Genomic DNA, 27,096 nt, shown 5'->3' with positions numbered 1-27,096 from the left:
TTATAGTTTTGTTCTTTCGGTGAATTCTTTAAAATATTTATTTTTGGCAATTTTGTATAGCTCGTTCATCGAAGTTACTCCTGTGTTCTTTACCAAATTATAAAATGTTCCATTTACATTTGTCAGTAGTGCATATGGTGTGTCAAATTCTTGTAATTTCCCTGTATCTAGAACCTAAAAAGTTGAAATATGTAATTAAAATACATACTAGCTTTACATTATAAGCAGTAATAAAATCTTACCAGAACTCTATCCGAATCAATAATTGTATGTAATCTATGGGCTATTGTCAACACTGTACAAGATTTAAATTTTTCTCGAATTATTTTTTGTATGCAGGAATCAGTGCTAAATATTAAATAAACAAAATATGGACTCATGATTTTAAATATCAGTGTAAGTATAAAATACGAAATACACAATTAAGAAGAACAAAAAATTATTTCAAAATATCACTATCAAGTACTTATGCAAATGAAATGTACTACGTATCATATGAATAATGCATACTTGCCTTATACAATCTTTCACACAAAGTATAAAATTGAACTGAATTGAACTACTAGAATGAAATACATTTGTGATTAGCCCAAAAGTTGCTTTTTAAAATTACTTTCCATGGAAAACTGGTGGGAGAGAACCGGACTTGACAAAATTTTTAAGAGAAAAATTTCGTCTTTCGAATGTTGAAGTAGTTCAAATCCCAGCGAAAACAAATTTTTTCAATTTTATTACTGGAGGATGATCGCGTCTCTCCTTCGGAATCTCATTGAATGTGTCACCAGGAACTAACTACAAATTTATTCACTATTAGTCGAAATTAGTAACGTAGCTAAAAAGAGGGCATCGAAACCAAAGTGGGAGGACCCCGATGTAAGATGATTGAATCGAAGACGAGAAGGTCGTCGAGAGTCCGGGAGTTCGCCTATTCATATCCTTGTGCAAATGTTTAAAATAATCACATTGTTCAGCAATTGTTGAAAAGATCGCCGTGATTCACCGCCGATCTTTTCAACCGATGTTGTCACCGTACCATTACTGTCTATTCCTACCGGACATTCGGTCAAAAACTCTGCCCTTTCCAAATGTAGTATCTAATCCAGCCGAAACCTCTTCACTCTTTTGTCAAGACTATTCACCTCATCAATCAACGCACCAATCAAAGTATTTCGCATCGTGTGTAATATTGTATGCTCTCTTTCTCGGCTAGGAACCCGTTAACATGTTACGTTGTCTGATTTAAACCTCTTTTTTTAAGCTAAACAGAACTCTCTGTTATCCCTGAATACGTGTAAATAAGTTTATCTAAATAAACGGTAATGTTTTCTTTTATAATTTTACATACGCGACCTCTCGCGCACAATCGGAATAGCTGCTGAAGGTTTCTGTATCTGACTTAAAAGATACAGTGGTGTCAGTCAGTAGGCATCACCGGTCTGGTGGCAACCCTCTGGTCACACTGGTGTTAGACATGTAAAGAATACAAAGTAAAAATTCATCATTGGTGAAGCACAAACCTTCAACTAACTAATACTGTTCATTGGTTTTTACCATTCGGCTACTGATGGGATCATAGAGAACGTTGTGATTGCAGTGTACAAAACTACAAAAACAATATCACACTTCGAAAGAGAAAACGAAGACATATATAACTATTGTTATTCCCTCAAACTTTGCGGAAAAGATTGTACGCGATTGTGACAGAGCTCTGTTGTAATACTGTACACGAATATAGAGATTTCTGTTGTTATTCGTCGTGTTTCCTACATTGACAGACATACTAACATTATATGATACGGATAAGCGCAGATATAGTTGGATGCAGGTATTCGATTTGCTGTCAGATCACGACAGAAAAAAAGACTACTTTTGATTAAAACAAAAAATAAAGAATCTCCTCAACACCAGGGAGACCTATTAGTTTTCATTCCGTGATTCGTCATTGTATTATTTCTATTAGTGTTCAAAATTTCAGTGATTTCTGAATTTGAGTCATTGTCAAGAAAAGACCTTGCATGGCTCGATGCGCTTCAATATTGAGGATCAGATTTTTCAGTTGATTATGGATAATTCCTAAATCACCTGGAAGACTCGAATCTATACAAACAACTATCCCAGAAAATTTTCATGCGTAGTCTGATTCAAACATGTCAAACACCAGGATTTCAGTTTCTGAATCTGAACAAATCAACGGTAGATATGATTGGAAGGTTGTATCAGTGAAAACAAGTTGCATAAAACTTAAATATAGAAAATTTCCGCATGATTTTAACATATGTGAAGAAATTAAAATTTAATACAATATATTTTCCAGATTACTGAATTACTAATAGAATTATTTAATAAGTAATTCAGTAATATCCCATAAAAAGACTAAGATTAGATGGTGTCTATAGATTCAACAGAGATGATGAAAGTTATGAATATAAATACATTGAAGACAGGTAAATTTTTGTACTTGTTTTCAGAAAAATAATATAAACATTCAATTCTAATAATTCTTTCTTTCTTTCTCTCACACAGTTATTATGGAGGATGTGTTCATATTCCTTCTTCTCCAAATAGCTTAAGTTTAAATGATATGAATCACGATGTATATACAAACAACAAAGACATCAGACTCTCCTCGTATACCATTGTATAAACATTGAACAGTATATCTTTGCACAGCAAGACACCAATGTAGCATTAAAAGATCGCTTATTTACATATATGTTCGGTATCACACATAAAGTCGATTATAAATTGAAAACAACTTTTTAATTTGGTGCTCTTCACCAAGAGACACCAAGAGTGCCTTTTTCATGCTCATCGTGAGTTCGTGCAGACCTACAATGAGGACGACGAAATGGTGAGAAACCGAGACTATCATATTTTCGTCCCAATATACTGCCCATAAAATATCTCTGGTGGTCGTTCAGTTTCGATTTAAGATTATTTGTGTCAGAGTAGATTGCAGTTTCAAACACTCAGTAGATCAGTCCTTCTAATATGGACTTAAGATCGATCTAATTATCGTGAGTATCTTATCTGTACTAAATTTATCTGTGTTAGCCTAATTCGTTGCCAATTTCCATAGAAAATACCGTATTATTACATGGTTCAAAAATATTAATGCCTAACTTGAACAAAGTATTCACGATTTATAACTTAATCTGGAAACTATTGCAAATAAACAAACTAACAGTTAATTAAATAATGTTCAATCAATAAGTTACAAACTGAAACACAAAGTGATTAGCTCATATATGTAACAATTTCGAAATAAGATATAATTTTCTGTGTATCACGAATCATTAAATAGAATAATTTATCTTTCAAATTAGATCACTTATTAAGTCTATGTATTCTAACCGTTTATCAATATTGGATGTAGCTTCGTCCATGACAAGAATTTTATTCTGACGAAGAATGGTTCTGGCAAGGCAAATTAACTGTCTTTCCCCAACGCTGAAATTTCGTCCTCCTTCTGATAAATGTGTATCCAATCCCCCAGGTAATTTACTAATAACTTCTTTTAATTGCACCTATAATTGAAATGTTTTTTAATTATAAAAACGATGATAAATTTTAATTATTAGAAAGCGTTAAAGAGATAAAACAGGTGGCAAATTAAACTAATTAATTATTTCTAACCTCTTCAATGGCCTGCCACAGATTTTCTTCCGAATATTCGTTGAAAGGGTCGATGTTTCTCCGAAGAGGACCGGTAAATAACATCGGATCCTGAAAAAGTCACACATATGGTGTATTAGTCGCTTCTGTTTTACAAATCGTATTTATATAAAATTAAATAGATACTGTTTACATTTCTGTGTGTACGCTGTCTACTTATACGTTGTTTATTAATAGGAGTTATTATACTGATGAAGTTTCCGATAAGCATGGAGAGGAGAACTTAGTCAAAAGTCGAAAAAATGTGTGTATTTTCATCCGTGTGGGTGACAATATAGATTTTTTGTTCATGTAGATAGTATATACACAAAAATTAAATTTCTAATAATTGAAACTTATTGCTGCACACTAGTCGATTTATATGATTTTTGTATTAAATTTGCTATTCATTTTGTAATGCAGTCAGCAGCTTTCGGAACTGTGCCAAATTATGAAAATAAGAAAATTAACGAAAATTTTTGTATTTTTGCAGCATTCAGTATGTAAGTGAAATTTCAACTATTCAGAAAGTTCTGTTTATTTTGTATCAGCGCACGCTGTTGAGAGCTTACGATATGTTATGCACGCTCGTTAATCGCTCCAAATTTCATGGTGTTTAGTGATCTACAGATGCAAACATTAGATTCACTAATATTTGCATGCCAGATTATTAATTTGAGAATTTCAAATTATCGGCTATTATTTATATAGACTAACAAACTAACGGAGTTCTCGCTGTAATTGATAAAATTCTCATGACACAAGTAAAAATCGATCACGGATTAATTACTTTTTGTTAAGCATAATGGATTTTTGTGAAAACCATTTTATGAGTGTTACAAATATTCACGCGTGCGTACATTTCATACAAAGTAAATATATTTTTAAAATATCTAAATTCTAATTTTCATTATCATAACTTTAAAGTTTTTTTTTTACTTGTGAAGCACGGCACTGTTCATAGTTTGTACTTTCGAAAATGATAACTTTTAGTCGGCATGCTCTAATTGGCTGAAAACTTTCTCATACAATTCCTTTTACGATATAACAGTAAGTGATTATAATATTTAATAAAAACTGAAAAATAACTTACAAGGATGTAACTTCAGATTAGAAAAGGAAGTTTCATAAGTGATAGAAGAATGCACACAGAAACAATACCTGTATGCGAATAACATCTAAGAATTGAATCATGTTGGAGGAACTGTATTGAAGGCAGGATTATAATATTGAAAGTTTTAAAATTAATTATAATAGTATTTATATTCAGAACAGTCAACTGTACTTAATTAAACAATCAAAATTTTTCTTACAATTTTCGTCATTTATGAAATTTATACCGTAGAAAAAGATAAAATTTTGTAAAGTGATGATAGATTTTGGTCTTGAGAACGAGCAATTATTTATTGTGAGATGGTCACAATGCTGGCTGCAACTTATAATCATATTTTTAGTTTATTTAATCTACAATATACGTTCTTCACCTGAAATTAGTACCGTTGTTTCTTGCCCCTGTCGTGCCTGTCATTAATCTAACTCATTTCGATGGAAAATGAATTGAAATAACGCGACTTCCTAATTGCAGCGGGAGATTATAAATAGTTAATCGCAGTCTTCTCTCCCTATTTGGTTTTGAATTTTATCCATTTCTCGAGATTAAGGAAAAAGAGAAATTTCATCCATGTATTGGAACAGGAAACGGGAATTCGTACCATCCCTTTCGATGATATTCCCCTGAAGTCAGCGGAGGCGAATCCATTGGACCGCTGTGCGTATGGTCTATGAAACGAGCTCTGGGAAGCCATCGTCCAAAAACAATGGCAGGTTTATGGAATGCCTGTAAGGAGGAATGGGACCGTTTGGACATGACTATTCTTCAAAGAAATCTTCTACAGTGAAAACTTCGATGCAGGGCTATAGTTTCACAACATGGTCATCAGATCGAGCATAATCAAAACCGGCACAAATGGCAGTTATGTTACTTTATAGGCCTGTTAATTCGGCGTTATGTAACGCGATCAACCCTCTGTCATAGAATGAAAACCTGCGTAAAGTCTTAAACCTTCAACCGTCTCCGAAATAAGCAGTGTCAACATGTAAACTTCTCCTTCATATTAAAAGATTTGTCTACCGTAATAAAGGCTAAAAACTTTTAATTTTCTTTATTCTCATTTTATGTGTAAATCCTAATTGTAATATACTAATGATTGTTGAAACTCTCATAAAATAACTAATCTTTCCTTTATGTAAATTCACCATTTTTTAAATTTATATTCTAAAGAATTACAAACTGTGAAAGAATAATCAAGCTGCGGAATAATCATAAATTTTTTTTTAAAAATCCGACATCATTTTTAGTAGAATGTTCAGGATATACAAAGAATAATAGACATTATTTATCAATTACTCAAAACATTGAAATTTACTTAAACAGACTAATTATTTATTGTTTTTTATTATAACGACATACATTTTTTTCTATAATCACTAGTCTATTGTAAATCCTTCCCCCCTACGTGGGAATCAATTGTGGTTGCTCCTAACCCAATAATGGGAAGGGACAAGCCTGTCAAATGTGGAATGGACCTTTCCTTGAAAAATTTATTGTATTTGTTCAGATTCTCTCAGGTATTCTATTTTATCATGTTTAAAAAATTACATTTTTTATAGCAGAAGAAAAAGAGATGAATTACAGTAAGTGAATATAAAAATTGTAGAATAAGAAATTATATTTAATAAATTAATTGTTACATACTTGAGGAATGATGGATATTTTGCTACGTAGATCCCGAAGCCCGATATCTTTAATGTCAACTCCATCGATGGTTATTGTTCCTGTCGGCTCTGTCATGCGAAATAACGAAGCGATTAAAGAACTCTTTCCAGCCCCTGTTCTGCCGACAATTCCTATCTGCAACTCATAAACAATACAAATCATTTCAGACAGTAATTATTAGCCACAATTTTTAGAATTTGTAGATACTTTACCTTTTCTCCCGAGTAAATACGAAATGTTAAGTGCTTTAATACAGTATTTCTATCCTTAGAATATTGTAAAGAAACATTATCAAAATGAATTTCTCCCTTTTGTGGCCAATCTGAGGGTGGCTGTTTATCGAGAGAACTTTCGTATGATGCTTCTGATTTCAATTTGGTATAATTCAGTATACGTTTAACAGAGTTCACCTGGAAAATCGACTTTGTATAAAAGAACACAGTTGCGTGAAACATATTAAAGTAAAAATATATATTATGCAAAGTTATATTAAACGTACAGAAGTTTATAAAACTGAAGATACAGTTAATTGTAAACGCCTTACTGTCCTTAAATTCTAATATTATTGTTAATTGTCTACTTGGACTTTACTTATTAATAGGACTTTATACTGGTGTTTAAAGATTGGCACAGTAATGAGAGTTAGTTCAGGAAAGAACAAAATTTCTTTATTATATCACCTGTAGTAATAATTTCTGTTCTAACAGAAATTATTACTGAAGATACTGTTATGTTCAAATGCACAATGACATGAGTTATATTTGGTTGTTATTTTATTGTATTTAACTACTAAATACGTGTAATTTACAATTTTACCGATAACATCCATAAATTAATTGTAAACATGTATAAATTGTTAACACTGGGAGTTTTTACTGTTTTTCCGTTTAATTATCATAAATTTTAACATTATTGTATAGAACATTACTTTATATAGCATTATTATATATATTATTTTAGTGTAATGTAAGGTAAAAATAAATTATTTTTTACGTTTTACTTCAGCTCATATATTATTAGTATTTACAATTTTTCATCTCTTATATTTGATGTTTCAATCAAATTTTATAAAATAACTGCTTAGTGAAGATGCTATATTGATAGTTTGAAAGAATTTATCTTTGTTGTCTTTGAAACATAACATCCGAAGACAAGGACGACGCCAGCCAATGGGCCAAGGGGGCAAGATGATGTAAATTGATAGAAGATATGAATTTTAAAGTTAAGACAACCTAGGACAAAATTACAAACAGTTTACAAATAAATCCGTTATCTGATGATAAAAGTGATAAAATTTGTAATTGAAAATCAACGTGTAAAACTAAAGATTTGAGAAATAGCATATATGCGAATTTTCATGACAAAAGTGATAAATATTAACAATGAGTATGTTGAACCAAAAACGAAATTCCTACCAGCAGACTGTGACAAGAGACGGATTTTTGTTTACAACTGGTTTGCTGGAAGCGGAATAAGAACTGTGTGACTCAGAAGAAAATGACAAAGATAGAAACAATAGTGTTAAAAAATACCAAGATTGGGAAGATATCAGTTATGCTGCGTTAATTGTTATGAAAATTCAATCACTAGAGCCCTATCTCTTCATTACAATGTTGCAACTTTATCAACAAGGCTATGAGATAAATTGAAAAAAATGACCACACATTGCATACCAGAGAACTAAAAATAAAATATCTGAGTGAGATTAATTCCTTAGAAATGGTTCCATGTGAAAATGTTATGTTGTAAGTGAATACAGCTGAATCAATCTATACAAATTGGCTTATAGTAAGAAAAAAACATCAGAAAACATAAAATGATTCATTTTTGTTAGGTATAAAATATGAATTCAATCTGATAATCAAGTTACTCGAAGATTAAATCAACTTGACGATCACAAAATAAAGAAAAAAAGTCAAACAATGCAAAAAAACAATTAATTTAAGACAAACGAAAAATACAAAACACTTATAAACAAATGGGAAGTAGAAAAATATCTGGTTTAAGCAAACAATGTCACAAAAATAATAGAACCAATCACACAGTGTATCTAATGAATGCTGCTCAAGAATAAAATGATTAAGTTTTTGCGCGTTCAATATCATGTTGAATATTGCGTTTTTTTTTCGTTCCATACATTATTTTTTGATCGCTTCATTTCTCATATTGAAAAACGACTTCTGTCTTAACAAAAGACAATCTCATTGTCGTTTGACCCACATCAATCCAACATGTGGGGCATATATTAACAGAGTCATAAAACAATTAGCGATGTATTGACTTTCAGAATATGCAGTGTGGCGGGTTTTATTATTTTCGCTAAAAAAATGAATAAAGCTTAACTACTCTGACTCTAAAAGATGACATCTTCTTGCATAATTTCAAACAATCTAAATAATTTAATATATAATCGGCTTGCTGTATAGTAGATTTCAATGTTAATCCATCTCTGTAATCCAAACAAACACTTTTGGCAGACGTATCTCACAGCAATTTCTTGTTATCAAAACTATTTTTTATTTACAATTGAACTACATATGCATTTCGGGTTGGTATAATGTACTTCATCCCTTCCGCAGTGCTAGTTCATGTAAAAACAAAGAAATATAAATTAGGACATGACAATGGTATACCATATAAAATACAGCAAAATTAAAAATACAAACACTTACTTTTCACCATTTTATAAATTACAAAAATATGCTTAAAATAGGAGGTGGGAAGGCAAACTTCCTTATCTCCAACCTTTACCCAAAATACAAATTGTAACCACCATATCAAGTTACAGCCAAATTAAATAAAACAATCAGCAAACCATTACTTACATAAACAGTTAAAATATTTTCCATAGGTATGTAACAAACGCTATTAAAATATTAATAAAAATAAATAATTGACATACATATGTAGAGACTTGATACACTTACAATATATTAAAATAACCGCACCAAGATTACAAAACCAAAATTTTTACAAAAAAAAAATTTTAACATGTTGAAATGTAATCACAAATTTTAACCTATAATCGCGCCATCTACCAATTCATACCAACGGTAATCAATTTGCATACCTTCTGAGTCATTTATTAAATTATTATTATTATTTATTTTGTTTTCTTATTTCTAGGTGTTCTTTAATTTTTTATTTATTTTTTTTATTTTATAAATATCTTTTTCAAAATGCAAAATTTTTATGTTATTACGGTTAATTTTACAAATATAACTAATTGTATGGTCGTACCACGGAAAATTACTGTACTTCAATCTAATGGCTGCTTTACGTTCTTTTACTCCAACTTCTAACATCCGCCCTGTTTCACCTATGTACATATAAGGATTCTGACAAATACACTCCAATCTATATACAACACCTGCCTTTTTTAGGCAATCCATATTGTTATTACTATTCTTATTAAGAAATCTTATTGGTTTATTAATTTTATTGGTTAAAGATGGGGCCAAGCAAATGTTATAATTTTTAAGGCTATTATTACAATAATCAAATATATTTTTAATATATGGAAATCTTTTATATGTTTTTTTTTCATTTTTAAACTTCGTATTATATCTCTTCTTTAAATAACTAGTTTTCCACTTAGTAAGATTAAACTTTGGGTAATCATTCATTATAAATTTTGTCTAATTCTTCAAGTTTAATATTTTTATTATAATCATCGGATATTTGCGTATATATATTTTTTAAGTCCATAAGATATGAATTTTTTTAATGTCATCTGGAATATAAAAATGATAATTAATAGTTTTATTAACATTACACAAATTTTTGTATGTTATAAAATCAAATTTATCAAGATTATTTATATTATAGTGATGTCTAGGTAATTAATTCGTTTATTTACTTCTTCTTCAATATCAAACTGAATGTCTTTGTTCCAGATATCAATAGGTGAAAAATAAAATAGATATGATAGATATAGATATTATAGTAAATGGAAATTCCACAGGTCTGTTATTAGTATTTTGATATCGAATTACATTAAAATGAATACAAAAAACTTATTTTTTAAATACAGGAGTATTTTACATTGTTAGATAAAAATATACAAAAATGGAAAAGGTGATCGTAATTTTTTATGCAATGTGACGATTCGGCCATGACAAGATAGGAGCTTGGCATCTGTAAGATAACTGTTTTGATGACAAAGCACGTGCAGCAAAAGGTTGAAATAATATATATTTAGTAATTTTCAAACGGAAACGGTAAAAGAAGACTTTCGATTCACCATAAAATAATTCCTAATTAGTTAGCAGAGAAAGTAATATATTTAGATTTACAGTGTTGTTTATCTAATATTAAAACAAATAAAGCGAATACAGAATGTCCATTTGGGGAATAAACAGATGAATTAGGAGTTTAATATATGATTTAATAAATAACTGCATAAAATGTAAAAAATATAACGAGTCGAAAAAAAGTGAAACAAATTTAGAATAAATTATCAGGTAAGATCGTGTTAAATTTCTTTGATAGCATGAAAATAACTAGTGAAAAAGGAGAAGATTTCGTGAATTGGAAAATCACTATACATTTCAAAAATAAAAATATTCTGCTGAGAAAATTAAATAGGTAGATGCTGGAGTAGATAATTAAGAAAATTTACACTATGCTGGTAACTTGAATCTACTCTAATGAAAAATAAATGAATTAGTTATGAATTACAAATAGCCAGTATATGAAATAAATTAATATCAAATATATTTAACAAGAAAACTGAAATTATTTAAATAATGATATTTCAATTTTTTTTAAAAATAGATTCAAAGACGACACAATAGAAAATAAATTAAATAATTTTAAATTTGTCATTAAAAAAATCAAAATTGTAAATAAAAGAAAACAGGAAAATTTAATAATTAATATGTCTTTTTCTTTTTTTAATTGTCTTCACTTTCAAGTTGGTTTCAGTTTGATAATTCTACAAAGTATTAAATTTCCATACTATATTACAAGACAAACGTCTTGCAATATATGAATGGAAATTGGCTGTTTTTAAAAAATGTTAAAATTTTAACACTTTCCAGTAGTTGTCAATGTAATTTTTACTAATTGCATAACATTATAATTTTTATCAAAAATTTCTTATGTGTGAATAGTGAAAACTGAAGATATTTTGTTGATTTTGAGTAAAGGCTATGTGGCCAAGTACTACACATAATTAACTACTGAATGTAAAAATAAATTATTATATTCTAAATGTGTAATGGTAATTAAAATATGAAAAGAAATTAATCTACCAGTCTTTATTTTCATTAAATGTATTCGATAGAATATTTAGAATATGTTGGCTATATTAAATTCGCTTGCAAGTATTTACCTTGTTTGAAAAATTTCATATTTTTCGACAAAAGAATCTGGATCGATTAAATTATCAGTTAGTTAATAAGTATTGTTACCACTGATAATTAATTCAAATGTTATATTATGTTTATGAATATATACAATATAACATATAAATGTTTATATAATACCTGAAATTGCAGTTCAGATGTCATTAAAATAAGAGACGGAAAAAACAAAATTAATAGTACTCCATAATTCATAACAAGTGCAATTTTGCTTCCCGCATTATCTAAAGTTGTAATTATAAATTCAGCATTATTTCTATTATAAACTATAAAGAATTAAGTATATTTACTCACCTGAATCAATCGAAACACTGAATATAATAACAGTAATAACTACATTTATGAAACAAACCATGTGACCGTATATGTAAAGCCATCGATTTAAAGACACATAGACGAACCACGTTGCAGTGTGCTTATCCTGATACTCATTAAATGTAGATTTAAATTTACTTTCGGCTTTAAATGCTCTAATCGTTGTCAATCCATAAAGAGATACACTCAGTTGAGAAAATACTGGACTTCTCGCTGCAAAGAAAACTCTATATATAATTTGTTTAAGTGGAACTTAAATATAATAACTACTCTTTGTTACTTATATTCATGAATTTTTCTGAAGAAAACAAGTAACACAAGAAACACACCACTATGTGACTATACAAGGAAATGCATTTCGTGCCTTCTTCCCCATTTTACAGATTTTTGATTGTTTACTAAACTCTACTTGCAGAATTTTGTTGCCACTAATCTGTATTCAATACATTTGTAAGAGATAAGTGTTCAATGTATAACTTTTTGTCATAACTTTGATCAGCAATCTGTTTTGTTAGAATGAAAGCCTTTGGTGTATGTATAAAGAGTGTAAAATATATTAAATAATTTTCATACAATACTCTTTGTAAAGGATTGCTTTTTAATAGAGTAGGAACTAAAGTGGCACGACCTTGTGAATTGGTCCCAACTGGAGTTGTATTTGTAAACAGGAGGGGAAACAAAGGGAACATCGTCTTTGTTTATTGGACTTGCGTGAGGTCTGGCAATGTGTTTGCCACATGTTAACTTGCTAGAAAAAAATGAAAGCAAGTGACGGACTTTATGATGAGCTTGTTTTGTCGGGAGAACAGCCGACCTTTTGGGAAGCTTCCGATGAAAGGAAGAATCGTGATTGGTCGGAAGTTTTGTCCAAAAACTATTTAAATAGTAAGACAAGCGAGAGAAATAGGGAGAGGGGCGAGAGATCGAATATTGGTAGTCTCTGACACTTTGGAAGCTCGCAGGGTGTAGAGAGAATGTTCTCCTCCTAGAAATTCCTCCGAGAAGGGTTAGTGTAGACAGGATGGCCACGCGTTTGAGCCAACTCCCCGCGTGACTAGGCCTCTCCGAAGTTGCGTAGTTCCGGATAATTAATCCGTTATGTAAAACACCACCTATTTTTATCTCGTAAATACTATGTTTTCAAACTTGTATATTCTACCTATTGTAAATAAACTGTAAATAGTGTATAATTTGAATGTGGGGGTGTGCTTTTCTATGAACCAACGTAACAACATTCTCCAGTCGTAAGAACCAACTCAAGACAGATTATCGTAAAGATCTTCACTCTCTTATATTAGAAAGTATTTCTGTATACCTTCTTTCGGTAATGAATGTTTACTGTTAAAAATTCTTCTTGCTTTTAAGTTAAGTGCAATAAGCTATTGTAGAGTACCTGTTATATACTTACATTTTCCTTCCATTTGTTTTATGCTTTTTACCACTCGTGCGTAGATCGTCCATAAACAATAGAATAATATCAAAAGGACGGCTGTTAATATCAGTAGATAAGGACAGAATATTGCTTGAAGTATACACATGCCAGCAACCAGAAAGCATCCCTAAGATATAAGAATAAATGAAATCATATTTATCATTACTGTAAGCTACAAATTATATTATTTATTTTTATATATACACAAATCAATGTTATATCAAACAAAAAGTAACTACACTATTACTTATAGCATTTGGATAAAACATTATCATGACATAACATAATTGCATAATACAGTGTTTTTCGAACTTTTTGGTCCGCGACCCCCCTTTCGCACTTAAAAATTTCAAAGGACCTACGAAAAATGAGTATGTGTAGAAAAACATCCCGGAGGAAGGGGGTTAATTTAAATTCAGGAGGAGTTAATTTCTTTTGTTTAATTAATCTATCCCATGTTAAAATTTTTATCCATTGCGTATCGTTTTCCGTTGAATTTTTTTCAATGTTAAGAGTAACAAAATTTAAAAAGAAATTATTTCTTTATTTTCACAAACAAAATAAATATATTGAAAAATATAAAAACAAAAAATAATTATATTTCCCAAGTTAATCTAGTCTCAAAAAGTTCCGATTGAGCACAACACAGTCCTCAGAAATACATGCAAAACTTACACTCACGATGGGAAAAAAGTCTTGTTCAAATACTCAGTGTCGACCCTAGCCAGATTTTCAGGTGGTGCGAGATCTTATTGTGGCGCCCCCTGTAGAGACTAAACTGATAACGTACATTTTTTACATTATTAATAACTCGGACTTCCGAAAGATTAGTATAGTAATACTATTAGTAATACTATGGATGAGAAAAGATATCGACTTTCAGACGGTAAAACGTCTGAATTAACAACTTGGCCCTTGTTAATTCAGACGTATCTCAAGCTGTTCACGTTTTTCCCCTCCCCTCTGTCGATGGAATCTCTTAATTTTAGGTTATGAAGATACAGCACACATTTCAGAATTATGTTTTATATTCTCACAATTCAGCTCACTCTTGTGTAAAATCTATAGCATAGTACTTGTATAGATGAGGAACAATAACAGTGAAAAAAAGCAACATTTCTTTCACAGGGCAATATTTATTTAATTTCATTCATAAGGCAATATTCATGACAATATCTATTTAAACTGTTATGGCACAGCAAATGCTCACATCACGCAAAAGACAAATTTACATCGTAAATTAATTTAAAATTGAAATAAATTAAGAAAAAATAAATAGAATTAAAAACCTACATTACCACCTTCCTCACTTTTGCGCTTGAAAATGTTGTTATTAATTCAGAATAATTTAATTCCTGGGCACTACTATTTTCGATAAATTAAATTGCTAGAAATGACAGTCTATCCTGACACATGGTTGAACGTAAATAAGTTTTAATAAGTTTTAATTTACTGAAACTTCGTTCTCTTTTAGCGACAGTAACTGTCGCTAAAGGAGAACGAAGCGGTCTTACAGGTATGGTCAGCAAAATTCGAAATGCTGTCCACACATTCGGGAATATATCCTGCCAATCATTTTGTTTAATAAGTTGAAGAACTTTTATTGGTTCTGATGATTTAAGCTCTTTCAACAATGAATTCAGGTGTAAAAGTTCCTCAACTAATTCACAACCAGATATGTCATATTTTTCTCCATCTGTTAAACTTATTTCTAAATTTGCACAGGTTTTTTCCAATTTTGACTTTTCATGAATTGTTTTAATGTTGAATAAAAAGCACCATGTATAATTAACCCTGGGTTAGTTTCAGTGAGTTTTTTTTTGGCACTGGTGCAGTTGGGTTTTTGACCACCCCAACTTTTATTTTTGTCAATGAAGCATGTAAGTAAAAATGCATGAAGTTTCAGTCAATTATTTGGTAGAGGCATGTTTCGTTATACATATGATTATATTCAAGTATGATTACATATTACATTAGTTCATAAATCCATGAAAATACAAAACAACATATATCAAAACTCATTACATTAAACCAATAGTAAAAATCTAAATTGTGTTTTTCAAGCATAATTGTCATGCTGATTTATTGTACTTTGGGACTCAATGCAACTGACAAGCAACTTGCTATGTTTGGTATTTTCTCAGTGTGTTTTTTGAAGTCAGCCATGTTGAATTTGTAAGGGAATAAAACTAATTAAAATAAACTTATAATAAACAACGGGAATAAAAATAATTGATCTATATTATAAATAATAAATGTACTCAAATTATAGTTATTTAAAAAATGAAAAAAACTAAATAAATATTTATAAATTTAAAAAAAAACGTGACAGGTACTGTGGGGGGTTTGGACACCCTACTGGAAATTGTTGTTGTTTTCTTACCTGAGTTTCTGAATCACCGTACAAATTTTTTAGCATGTTCTATACATAAAATCATGAGGCTACTGAAGAGAAAACGGATATTAGTTGCAAAATCTATGAATAGTGCAAGTTTTAAAGCATCTGGGGTGGCGAAAAACCCCACTCCACTAACCCAGGGTTAAGTTTGGATAATTGTGTATATCGAGTGACCAACGCATTCTTAATTGTACTGATCATAGGGTAAAGACGTTTATTTTAAACTATTCTTCAGGATCTGTTGTTGTCTCATCTACGGCCTTGTATTTAAATAATCTCTTCTTTCTTCGAAATCGGACTGGCTTACAAATAAGATCTATCCCAGCCTGAAAAGCAATTTCCGTAGCTGTTATCACAGCAGACGAATGACGCCGGTACTCTTACAAATTCATAGCAGTTCTTCAACAATTGTGTAGCATTTGTAAATCCATAGTTTCAGACTGCATAGCCTTGCTTACAATGTTTACTTGAAACAATATATCATACCAAGCCACTACTGTTACTATAAACTCAAATTGCTCTATGATATGAATCATTGACAAGACCTCTGATGCTGCAACTGGGTCATTCGTTTCTTTGTGAAGATCCAGAAGGGCATCAGGAACTGAAGAGTAGTGATAACAAACTGAAGCGAGCCTAGAAACTCTACTCTCCCAACGAGTTTCACAAACTTTTTTCAGTGATAGTCCTTCTACGTGCTTGGATATCACTTCCCATTGCTTTGTTGATGCAGAGAATAGAACAGTCTTTGAAGAAATCCGAACAAAGAAACCGATTTAACAGATGTTTTGGTGGCATCTACTATTACCAAATTTAAGCAATGACAGCCACTTGGATTAAAAAATGCTTGTGGATATTGGTTCAGAATTTTGCTTTAGACACCTTTGTTTACTCCTACCATTTTCGATCCATTATCATATTCTTGGCCTCGACAATCGTTCATATCCAACTCGAACTCTTGCACAATGTCATCAAGAAAAAAGCCAGTGAGTCCAGCTCCGAAAGAGTCACTTTCCGGCTTGTAAGCAACGAAACACTCACGCACTTAGACTTCACTTTCATTAGTTTCACCAAAACGCAAAGTTAAAATTAACTTGTTCAGCGACTGACATCAGGAGTGCAATCCAATATGATGGAAAAGTATTTAGATGACTTTACCCTATTCAAAATTTTATTTCGAACTTCACTTCCAAGTAAGCCGATCAACTAGTTTTGAATACGTTTGCCAAAATAGTGGACATTAGTCTCTTTATTAACAATACAGAGGAGGTGCTCAGTCATCACAGAATCAAATTTTCCTAGCAGTTGCACTAAACCCAGGAAGTTACCACTATTAAGAGTATATAGTGTTTCACATCCAGAGCTTCCTCTAAATGACAAATTACTGTCTGCTAAAAATACTATGGACATCATTCGTTCGAGGATAGAAATCCACCGCGATTTCTCGTCTTTAATCTGTTTTTACAAATGCTTGTCAATGCCACTGAAGTGCTTTAATCGATTCGACGCTTCTATTCAACTGTGCATGGCGCGCTGATGATCTGAGGAAGTTTTTCATGAGTTTTGAGACGCACTGATAAGTGTCTCCAATCGTGAACTCTTTCTTTTCTTAAATTAGAGTGGGAACTTCTGTTGAATAAACAGCAGCAAAAACAATATACTTTATCTGCAGATTTAGAGTAAACAAGCCATCTTCTTTTATAAGTTTCTCCATTTGGCATTTCCTTTCTAATATGTGTATTTGAAAAATGACGTCCATCATTTTTTCTTGGATATTTTTTGTTGTTCATTTCGTTACTTACAGAAGTTCGAATAATTCTTTCATCTCTGGTTGCAGGGTCAACGAGCGACCATTTTGAAATATCATAATCTATATTTTGAGAAAGTGACAATGAAGTCTGATATAATGTCTTCTGTAATATTTTGAACTGCATACGACATTCCAGAAATAGATAAGTCTTCTTGTGCATGCTGTTCTTCATCTTCATGGGCTTCATCTAAAGAACTATCAAATAGGTCTTCTTCTGTCGCGTGTTGAACTAGTTTTGAAGATGACGATTCGGATGACTTTTTTACTCTGAAAAATTTTGCTAGCAATTTTGCAGACTTTTCAGTTTCGCCTTGCTTTTTTCGTTTTTTTAAAGTTTTGTGCGCCAGATAGTTTTTTGGAGGTAGCGACATGTTTTATCTGTAAAGGACACATTATACTTTGTAAATATTTACGATACTAAGGTAAACTGCAATCACCTAAAATCAATTCTACACCCAAAAATATTATCATTCGGAAACTTTTACTAAGGGAGCAACAAATACAATACATACTCGACCAAAATGTATTGAAAAGCTGGTTTTCAAGTCGCGATTTAGGGCGACTTGCATAACACAGCCTAATTCCGTTTAAATGTCAGTTGAACGCAATTTTAATTAACGCTAATGTGATGTTCGTTAGCGACATGTGTATGGACTACCGAATAGACTAACACAAAGAATACTAGCAAGGTTCTTAAATCAGAAAGTACTTTATTCGTCGTTCGTGAACCAGGTTCTTATTACATCTCACTTCACGAATATTACAGTATTGAAAAGTAGTCGGACCTTTAATATACAGTACAATAATTTCGCGACAACAGTACGCGTACAGAAACTTAAAACTAATTCTTACTCGCTAACTTATAACCAAAGAGGGTAGAAGATTATATGAGAAGGTAGATAGAAAAATGGAAAAATTAAAATACCCGGGATTCTCTTTATTTCATGACAACAGGATGGGCTCCACCTCGGATTCTGCAGAAACACCAGACGTGATTTTTCTTCCCTTTCTTTAAAATCGGGACTTCTGTCCAACGTTGACTCTGGAATTTTCTATTTTTCTAACGTAACCAAAATGTCCTTCCTTCGGAATTATTCAGTCTCAAGTAGCCCCTATCGCCTATTCGCGATCTGGAGCACTCTTCTCTTCACGTCTTACTCCCACGAAGGTCCAATCAAGACTAACCGGTTCTTTTTGTCTTATCGGCCCTCGGGCCTTAACTCTCCCATTGTCTTATGTTCTTGAAACTGGTGGTCCATTGTCTTTAGTTCTTGGGATTGGTGGTCCCACCCAAAGGGAAGAAAGGAAATGAAAAGAAAGTTCTTGAAAGACAGAGAACAAAAGGGAATGAGGAAATACAATAAATGTATAAATATTGGTTTCTTTCTCTTGGAATTTATTTTGGCGGGTAGGGTTAAGTAGTAGTAAGGTGATCGGGTTTTATTGTTTTCGTAAACGATCTATCGTGCATTTTCGGCGCCCCTACAATGACGGCAATCGGTGCGGTCGCACCGTTAGCACCGCCCTATGGCCGACCCTGTCATAGTTGCGCCAGTGCTGCAGCTAAAAAGTATATCAACTAAAATAATATCGGAGTAGCCCAAGACATAGCCAAATATTGCAGCGCCATAGCACTAGCGGAAATTCGAATTTGCTGACTGAAACGCTTTCGGTTGATCGGTTTTCGGATAAACGACGCTCTACTGTATTTCTAACTTGACTTGCTTACAGACGCAGTGCTGCTAACGAACACCGTTCCAAATGACAAAGTTATTCTATCATAGTTTAGGCCAGGAGTGGCGAATAAATTTTGCCTCGGGACGAATTGGAAAGAAAACTTTTTTCACGGGCTGAGCCAGAGGCTGCCCTAGCAAGATTTTCAGGTGGTGCAAGATCTCATTGTGGCGTCACCCAGTAGAGGTTAAACTGTACATAAAGATTACAGACACATTTTTTCACATTATCATACATTATCAACAGTCCACGCTGTGCTTAAGAAATTTCTAATGGGGCGTTAACTCTGGCGCACATTGAGTTGTTGATTTTTTTTTTTTTTAGGCGTAAGAATTTCTGAACTTTCACTTCATATTTTGAGAACGTAATGACGTATCGCGAGTACATTCGACCAATTATTAGAAGTTAACTAGCTAATATTGAAAGATTTAATCGCGGGCCAGATAAATTCATTAGACGGGCCGTATATTGGCCACCACTGGTTTAGGCAGAGAGTGGAACTCGGAGCACCAATAGCGCACAAATTTATGAATGTTATATTTAGGCTCGTATTAAAATATTTATATTGTTTTTATTATTTATATATATAATTTATTTAAGTAAAAATTATTTTATATATTTTTTATTTCTATTATTTCTAAACATGAATCCATACTAAATTTATAAAATATTTGAAAATATTGATCTAGTAGCAAGTTTTCAGAGACCCCCAAATATTTTTTACGACTTCCTTGGGGGTCGCGACCTTCACTTTGAGAATTACTGGCATAATACATAATACACTCTTGTATGATAAATCTTTAATTAATCAAATTATATGATTTAGGAAATAATAATTTAAATGTTATTGCATTTAACATTATCACTAAATACAGAATATATTTAGGCATGCATCGACGGTAAATTCTGTAACATAAGCAGAGAGGGTCATGAGTTTTGAGGTTCTGCCAGTACTTAAATTCTCTGCAAATAGAATTCTATTGGGTTTGACTGTTAAGAGTGAAAAAATGAAATATTGAATATAATATATAGAATGAATGAATAATCTATGAGACCTATGACGCATTCTCGCGTAATAGTACTACTAAAAATTGTATAATTTCCTTATAATAACTATCAATAAAAACAATATTTAAACAAAAAAAATTATTAAATATCATTTCTTATTTCTAAGATATTTAATTAATTTTTCAGCATTTCTCAAATATATTTTGTTATATTGTTATAAGTCATTTTAAAACATTGAATGTAGTGAAAAACTACTTTCTGCTTCTGTTCTAGTTGTATCTATTAATTTCATTATTGCCTAGTAAGGCTTTTATTTAAAGACTTGTCAGAATGATCAAGTCAAAAGACAACAATCGACCCTTTCTTTATAATTTTGGTAGTTGGCTATTCTGTCCAATTTTCTATAAGTTTGTCACAACCGTTAACACAAAAAATAATTCTTAAATCATGTAACATCCTTTATTTAAATCGAAATGCATTTCGGAATTTTACTCCCTCTTCAGACGGAGACTAAAAGTCATAAATGCATTTCGAAAAGTCCTCTATTAAGTTTTACAATCACAATGTTTTTATTATTCTCCGTGTAAAAGAATAAACAAAGAGCTACATAATTCTCATTGTTCCGGACTTATAGAACTCTATTTTACGTTCCTTGTATTGGATATATGTGCTTATAATGAAAGTAACCTTAATCAAAAATAGAAACAAGTTGAATTTGCTTCGTAATATATTCGTAGTATTTTACATATATATATATAGATGAAAGTAATTTTTTATCCAACATGTAGAGTAAACTCTGCAAATTCTAGTGGTAGGAGATGGAAATTGACGGAGTTTATAAATGTTTTCTTCAATAACGAAGAAACAAAAAGGTGGATTTGAGTATAGTACTTTAATACGATCAGCTCTATGTTGCTAAATTACAGGAAATAACCTAATAATACAGAGAGTATTGTACAGTGTTTAGTACCTTACATAGTACAATAATGTAATGAACGGTGTTGCAAAATCTTCCAATTATCCAAAAGATTCATTAATTATAATCCTGTATTTGTATTGTGGAAAAAAAATTATTCGAGTTATATGTAATTTGAGTTAGCATGGAGTTTACTGATTTAAGTTATTGATTTTTTGGTGAGTAGAAATGTTTTAATTTTTACAAACCCAAAAGTTAATATATATTTTCTTGACTTTTTAAACTATTCACTTACTATAATAATTAACTATATTTTGGAATATTCCTGGACATGTTTAATCTAATTTCCCGATCTCCCTGGTGGTACTGTTTGGTACCGTGGCTAGGCTCTTAGTCAAAATATTTCCAAACGAAAATTTTACGATTTAGGTCATTTTCATAACCACTGGCTTCCATACTGTGGAACCTAGCTTAACGAACATCTCTTATAATGAGTAATTCCCCTAACGAACGACGAGGAGAAAGGAAGTCTCGAGTTGTGTGCATACTATATCAGTTTGTATTTCGCACTCGTCCCGCTAGCATCTTAATGTCGCTTGTGTTCACACATTTTTCCAAATTTGTGTTTAGACATGTATTTAATTATATATATTTAGATATATCTATATATATAATTGAAATTGGTAGATAATAATAATAATAAGCGCAGAGTCCAAACGGTTAAGAGTTGAAAGTGAAATTTGGTACAGAATTAGAATACGTCATGAGAATGTACACTAAAATAGGATTTTTCGAAGGTAGGGAAAGGAAGAGAGTTAAGAATTACCCTGAACTCGGAATCCGAGTCTCAGATTCCACTGTACTATTTTCGATGCCGTTTTTTGCGTTTTTGTGAGAAATCGAATATATTTTTAGATCTATCTAAAAATTCCCTAATTAGTCTCGGAAGAGGGTAAACCTATATCTTGCGCCAGGTGAAGAATAAGAGTGGCAATAATCTAATAATCTTAATCTTCGCTATCGTTACTTTTTGCTCAAGCAACTCGGTGGCTCATTTGGCAGTTATACGTTAACCGTTAACATTAACAACCACAAACGGTTATAAAATAATCTCGCCAAACGATATGCCAAATTCTTGGGCTATTCTAAGGCTTAATTAAATATTAGAAATTAATTAATTTGACTAGAAGTAGGCAGTTACGCTGCTATCTCGTATTACAGTGTATTGTATAATTTTCTTTAAATAAATGTTATATAAAAAATATTTGATATAATAAATTGATAAGAAAAGTTATTAATTTATTGCCTTTACAGTAAATCAGTTTACTGTACGATTTGCATTTGTTTGGGAGTTGACAAAAAATTGTTGTATAAAAGACTTGATTTAAAATGACAAAGTTCAAGAAGTTAGGCAATAAGTAGAAATCTGGAGCACTGTTTTCTTTAACAACTTACACACAAGTATATTTATTTTCATGATAATTGCATAAACACCGGCAGTGATTACGTTGAAAAGTAGCACTTATTGTTTGCTTTAGAAGTTGTCTGTTAATTTACAAGTACAGTGAAAACTGCTTCGGCGACCACCTGTCAAAACGGGGAAAAATTTCTGGAACGGAATAGTTTATACATAGAGTCTTCGTATAATTTACTCGTATTAAACGACCACCTGTGTAACGCATCGATTTTTGGTCCGAAACAACATACAACTGTAATAAGTGTTCACTTCCGCGAATCTATCCGGTCTAAACTATTGTTCGAACCCATCTGAACAACGTTTCCCCCTCCTAATATAATGAATTACTTTAAACTGTTGTTGGAACCCATTCTCCCGCCCTCGAAATTAGGTGCAGGTATTAATGAATTAGTCTAGCAACAAAGGAAATTCATTTCAGTTTGTTCGAAATTTTCCGAAAAACGAAAGAAATGCAAAATGCTGTCATTAGAAGATCGAGTTAAAGTTATCAGAGAAAGTGAAAATGGTTTATCAGAATGGCAATTAGGGAACTGTGGGAAAACGAAATTTATTTTATCGTAGACCTACAGTATTTTCCTTGGGGGTATAAATTATTGTACACGATAAATCGGCTGATCTCATCGTTTGATAAAATTTATTTTATTTATTTATTTTGAAACTGATATACAGTACATGCGCGATAAATAGTTTCTGTATGAACCTACCTTATTTTTACTTTATTTTTAGAAAAATAATATCCGAGTAATTTTCGCACGCAAAGTACTCAAAAACAATAAACTCATTAACGCGAAAATCAGTTTTCCAGGCAACCTACCTTTTTCGATTCCGCGATTGTTATTGGACAAGCACGGAATGTAATGAAATTGTATTATGAGAAAAAATAATAAAATCGTTTTATTATTAATTAATAATTTTTCTTGTTGTACTTAAGAAAATATTAAATATTAAACAAATACTGTATTTTTAAAGTTAAATAAGTTTAAACTAACGAAAACCAAAGTGATGGAGAAATAGGACGCGCTTATATATCGATGACGTAATACACATAACTGAGAAGCGAACGAAAAGAACCAAGTTGAATTAAGTCGGAAAAAAAAATTGTGCATTATAATCGAAAAAATGCGAGTATTGTATTAATCTTTAAAATATTGTTATATATTTTATTTATTTTATTTATTTTATTTATTTATTTATTTAAGCATTCTGGTACAAAGACCCTGATGCGGGGATAGAAAAAAACAAAAGTATACATAATCTTATAAAATAACAAAACATATTTCAGATATATTCATCGATTGTAATAACATATTAATAATTTATAAATTTTGCAATTATCATTTTAAACTAAATCCAAATCAGAAAATAAAACTTAAAGAACTACTTGGGAAAACTATCCGAAAGAAATTAGCAACCAACAGAGCTAAAACTTACCTAGAAAAAGAAAAAAACAGCAATTCAAACCAATTGTTCAAAAGAAAATCGGATAGTCTCCCAAGCAGTCCAAGCAGCCACAGATTAAATAGTAGGCAGACCACGCCCCAAAACTTCATTTACATAAATAAGCACAGCTTTCGCTTTAAGCCTAAAAAACAATGAAAAAGAAATCGAAATCAAATATACAATAAACATTATGAAATAAACAATTTAACCCTCTTTATGAAAATAAATACCTTAAAGAATAAATCAAAATCAGAAATAACTTTTTTAAACTGATTAAATGAAAAATTGGGAACCCCAAAAGTCTCCTCACGTAATTTTGACAAAAAAGAACAAACAGCAATAATATGAAACGCATCCAATGGTAAGTCCGCCACATCACATATGCAAATGTCCCTTCTGTAATTACATGAAAACTTAATGAATTACATCTTACTTAATTAGAACATTAGAAGGCCATAACATTAGAAAAAAAATTACTATTATAAATAGAACAATCAAAAAAAGGTTTATTCAAACTCTTATACCATTCACAATAAGAACTTAATAATATGCCATGATTCAACTTCAAAATATAATTATCAAAATTATTTAACTTTAGTAAATAAACACTATTAAAATCTTGTAACAGATTATCAAAATCGATTCCGTTCCTTGAACAACTAGCCCACCAATACTTCGACAAAGGCAACTGAACATGTTTCACAACATAACGCAAACAAATCTTACTAAGGCGTTCTTCATTTAAACTCAACGTTCTAAAAATCCAATTAACAGATTTGTTCAAGATCAAACAAGACAAAGGAATCAATGAACATTCCATAGACACTAGATAACTAGGAGTACACCTTGGAAGCCCGTACATTCTCTTAACAAAAGTAGTTAATACCGTATCCAAACTCTCCGCCTGAAACCCCCACACCTCCGAAGCATAAAGGAGAGATGAGCCCACCACAGCATGAAATAACCTTAACCGATCCTTCAAATTACACAACTTAGCAGACTGACACATATGAATAACTTTGTCCATTTTTATCTCAGCATTAACTTGACAAGACCTCACATGAGTATTAAAATAACCATTACTTTTAAAAATTACACCTAAATACTTATATTGAGATATAACCGAAATTGGAACACCTCGAAACCACCATTTGTCAGCCTTAGAAGCCTTACCACCATTTCGAAAGACCACAATTTTTGATTTAGCAAGATTCAATTGTAAACTATTATCGCTTAAATAATTATCCAGAAGGTCAATCGACCTCTGTAATGACCTCGGAGAATCCGCCACAATTACCACATCATCCGCGTACGCTAATACTTTAACAGACACACCACCGACAACTATACCATCTCCGCCGGAATCATCAATACAATTTAATAAATCATTTAAAAATAAACTAAAAAGAATAGGGCTTAAGATACAACCCTGTTTAACACCCTTATCAGAAAAAAAGGCTGAGAACAAGAATTCCTCCATTTAATCCTAACATTCGAACCACTATATAACTCTGCTAATAAAGATACAAACTTAAAGCTTAATCCAAACTTTAATAATTTCCTCCATAATAAATTCCTATCAACAGAATCAAATGCTGATGCTAAATCTATAAAAAAAATGCATAAACCTTACGCCGTTTCCTACTTAATGTTTTAGAGATAACAGTATACAGAATAAAAATATTATCAACAGTAGAGTACCCTACACGGAAACCAGCCTGACTCTCTGACAAAATATTTCTCATATTCAACCAACTTATTAACCTGTAATACAAAACTCTACAAAAACTCTTAGAAACACAGCACAACAACGAAATACCTCTGTAATTAGTAAGCACCGACCTTGAGCCACCCTTAGGCACCGGAACCAATAAAGAACTCTTCCATTCATCTGGAATAACACCAGTTCTCAAAACCTTATTAAAATTATCTAATAAACAGAGAAAAGCACTATCAATTTTCCAAAATTCAGTAGGAATACCATCTATTCCAGGAGCACCGCCAACAGTCGACTTACTTAAAACGACTCTAAGTTCCTCCTCCGAGATGTAAGAATCCAATATTTCGTTTGACCAAGTCACACAATCATTAAAACCCACTAAATCAACATCATATGGACTTTCAGAGCCATAAAGGGAGAAAAAATAACTAAACCAATCAAATAAACTAATATTAACCTTAACATAATTTCCCCTTGCTTTACATAAATTCCAAAATAATCTATTATTTTTATAAAAATTTTTAAAATTTTGTAACCTTTTACAAAATTCTTTCTTCTTTGCTAAACATAATTTTCTTTACCAAACTTCGGTATAACACAAAAACTCTGCTCTGAGCCGGCAAACCATTTTTCTTGAACTCTAACCAAGCTCTATTTCTGGCTCTAACCATTAATCGACAATCCAAGTCAAACCAATCATCAATTCCAACCATAGTCGTTTTCCTTTGCCCTTCACTTTGGCAAAATCCAATATCACCTTACTTAGCTCCAACAAAGATAAATTGGGGGTCTGCTCCATGCAACGCCACAAATCAGCAGACAACGACTCCAGCTGACCACTGTCCCAGAAAATCCTCTGGTAACAAGTACCAGAACCGCCCAAAGAATCTATGGCACGATCTTCCAAATAAAGTACTATCGGGCAGTGATCAGACCAAAAACAACTCTCTACTCTAAAACATTTAATACAGTTCCACACAGAAGGAGTAACTATTCCCAAATCAATTACTGAGGACCCTCGGTTGGAAACAAAAGTAAACTCTCCCGCTT

General features: G+C 31.5%; 1 protein-coding gene across 1 annotated transcript in view; it reads right to left on the bottom strand.

The window, feature by feature from the left end:
* The window catches only part of LOC136982509 (ATP-binding cassette sub-family C member 4-like), an 82,763-nt gene continuing 55,667 nt past the window's right edge, over positions 1 to 27,096 (bottom strand). Inside the window, exons 19-27 of the mRNA XM_067279005.1 lie at positions 13,520 to 13,670; positions 12,091 to 12,324; positions 11,920 to 12,020; positions 6,643 to 6,840; positions 6,410 to 6,565; positions 3,637 to 3,726; positions 3,355 to 3,527; positions 243 to 348; positions 1 to 174 (exon numbers count right to left, since the gene is read on the bottom strand). Coding sequence (XP_067135106.1) covers positions 1 to 174; positions 243 to 348; positions 3,355 to 3,527; positions 3,637 to 3,726; positions 6,410 to 6,565; positions 6,643 to 6,840; positions 11,920 to 12,020; positions 12,091 to 12,324; positions 13,520 to 13,670 — 1,383 coding nt within the window. The remainder of the gene's footprint in view (positions 175 to 242; positions 349 to 3,354; positions 3,528 to 3,636; positions 3,727 to 6,409; positions 6,566 to 6,642; positions 6,841 to 11,919; positions 12,021 to 12,090; positions 12,325 to 13,519; positions 13,671 to 27,096) is intronic.

The sequence above is a fragment of the Centruroides vittatus genome, unplaced genomic scaffold (assembly GCF_030686945.1).
Source record: "Centruroides vittatus isolate TY-2023 unplaced genomic scaffold, ASM3068694v2 contig_847, whole genome shotgun sequence".
NCBI lineage: Eukaryota > Metazoa > Arthropoda > Arachnida > Scorpiones > Buthidae > Centruroides > Centruroides vittatus.
Note: the sequence above shows the minus strand (reverse complement) of the source record. Positions and strands in the feature narration are given on the sequence as shown.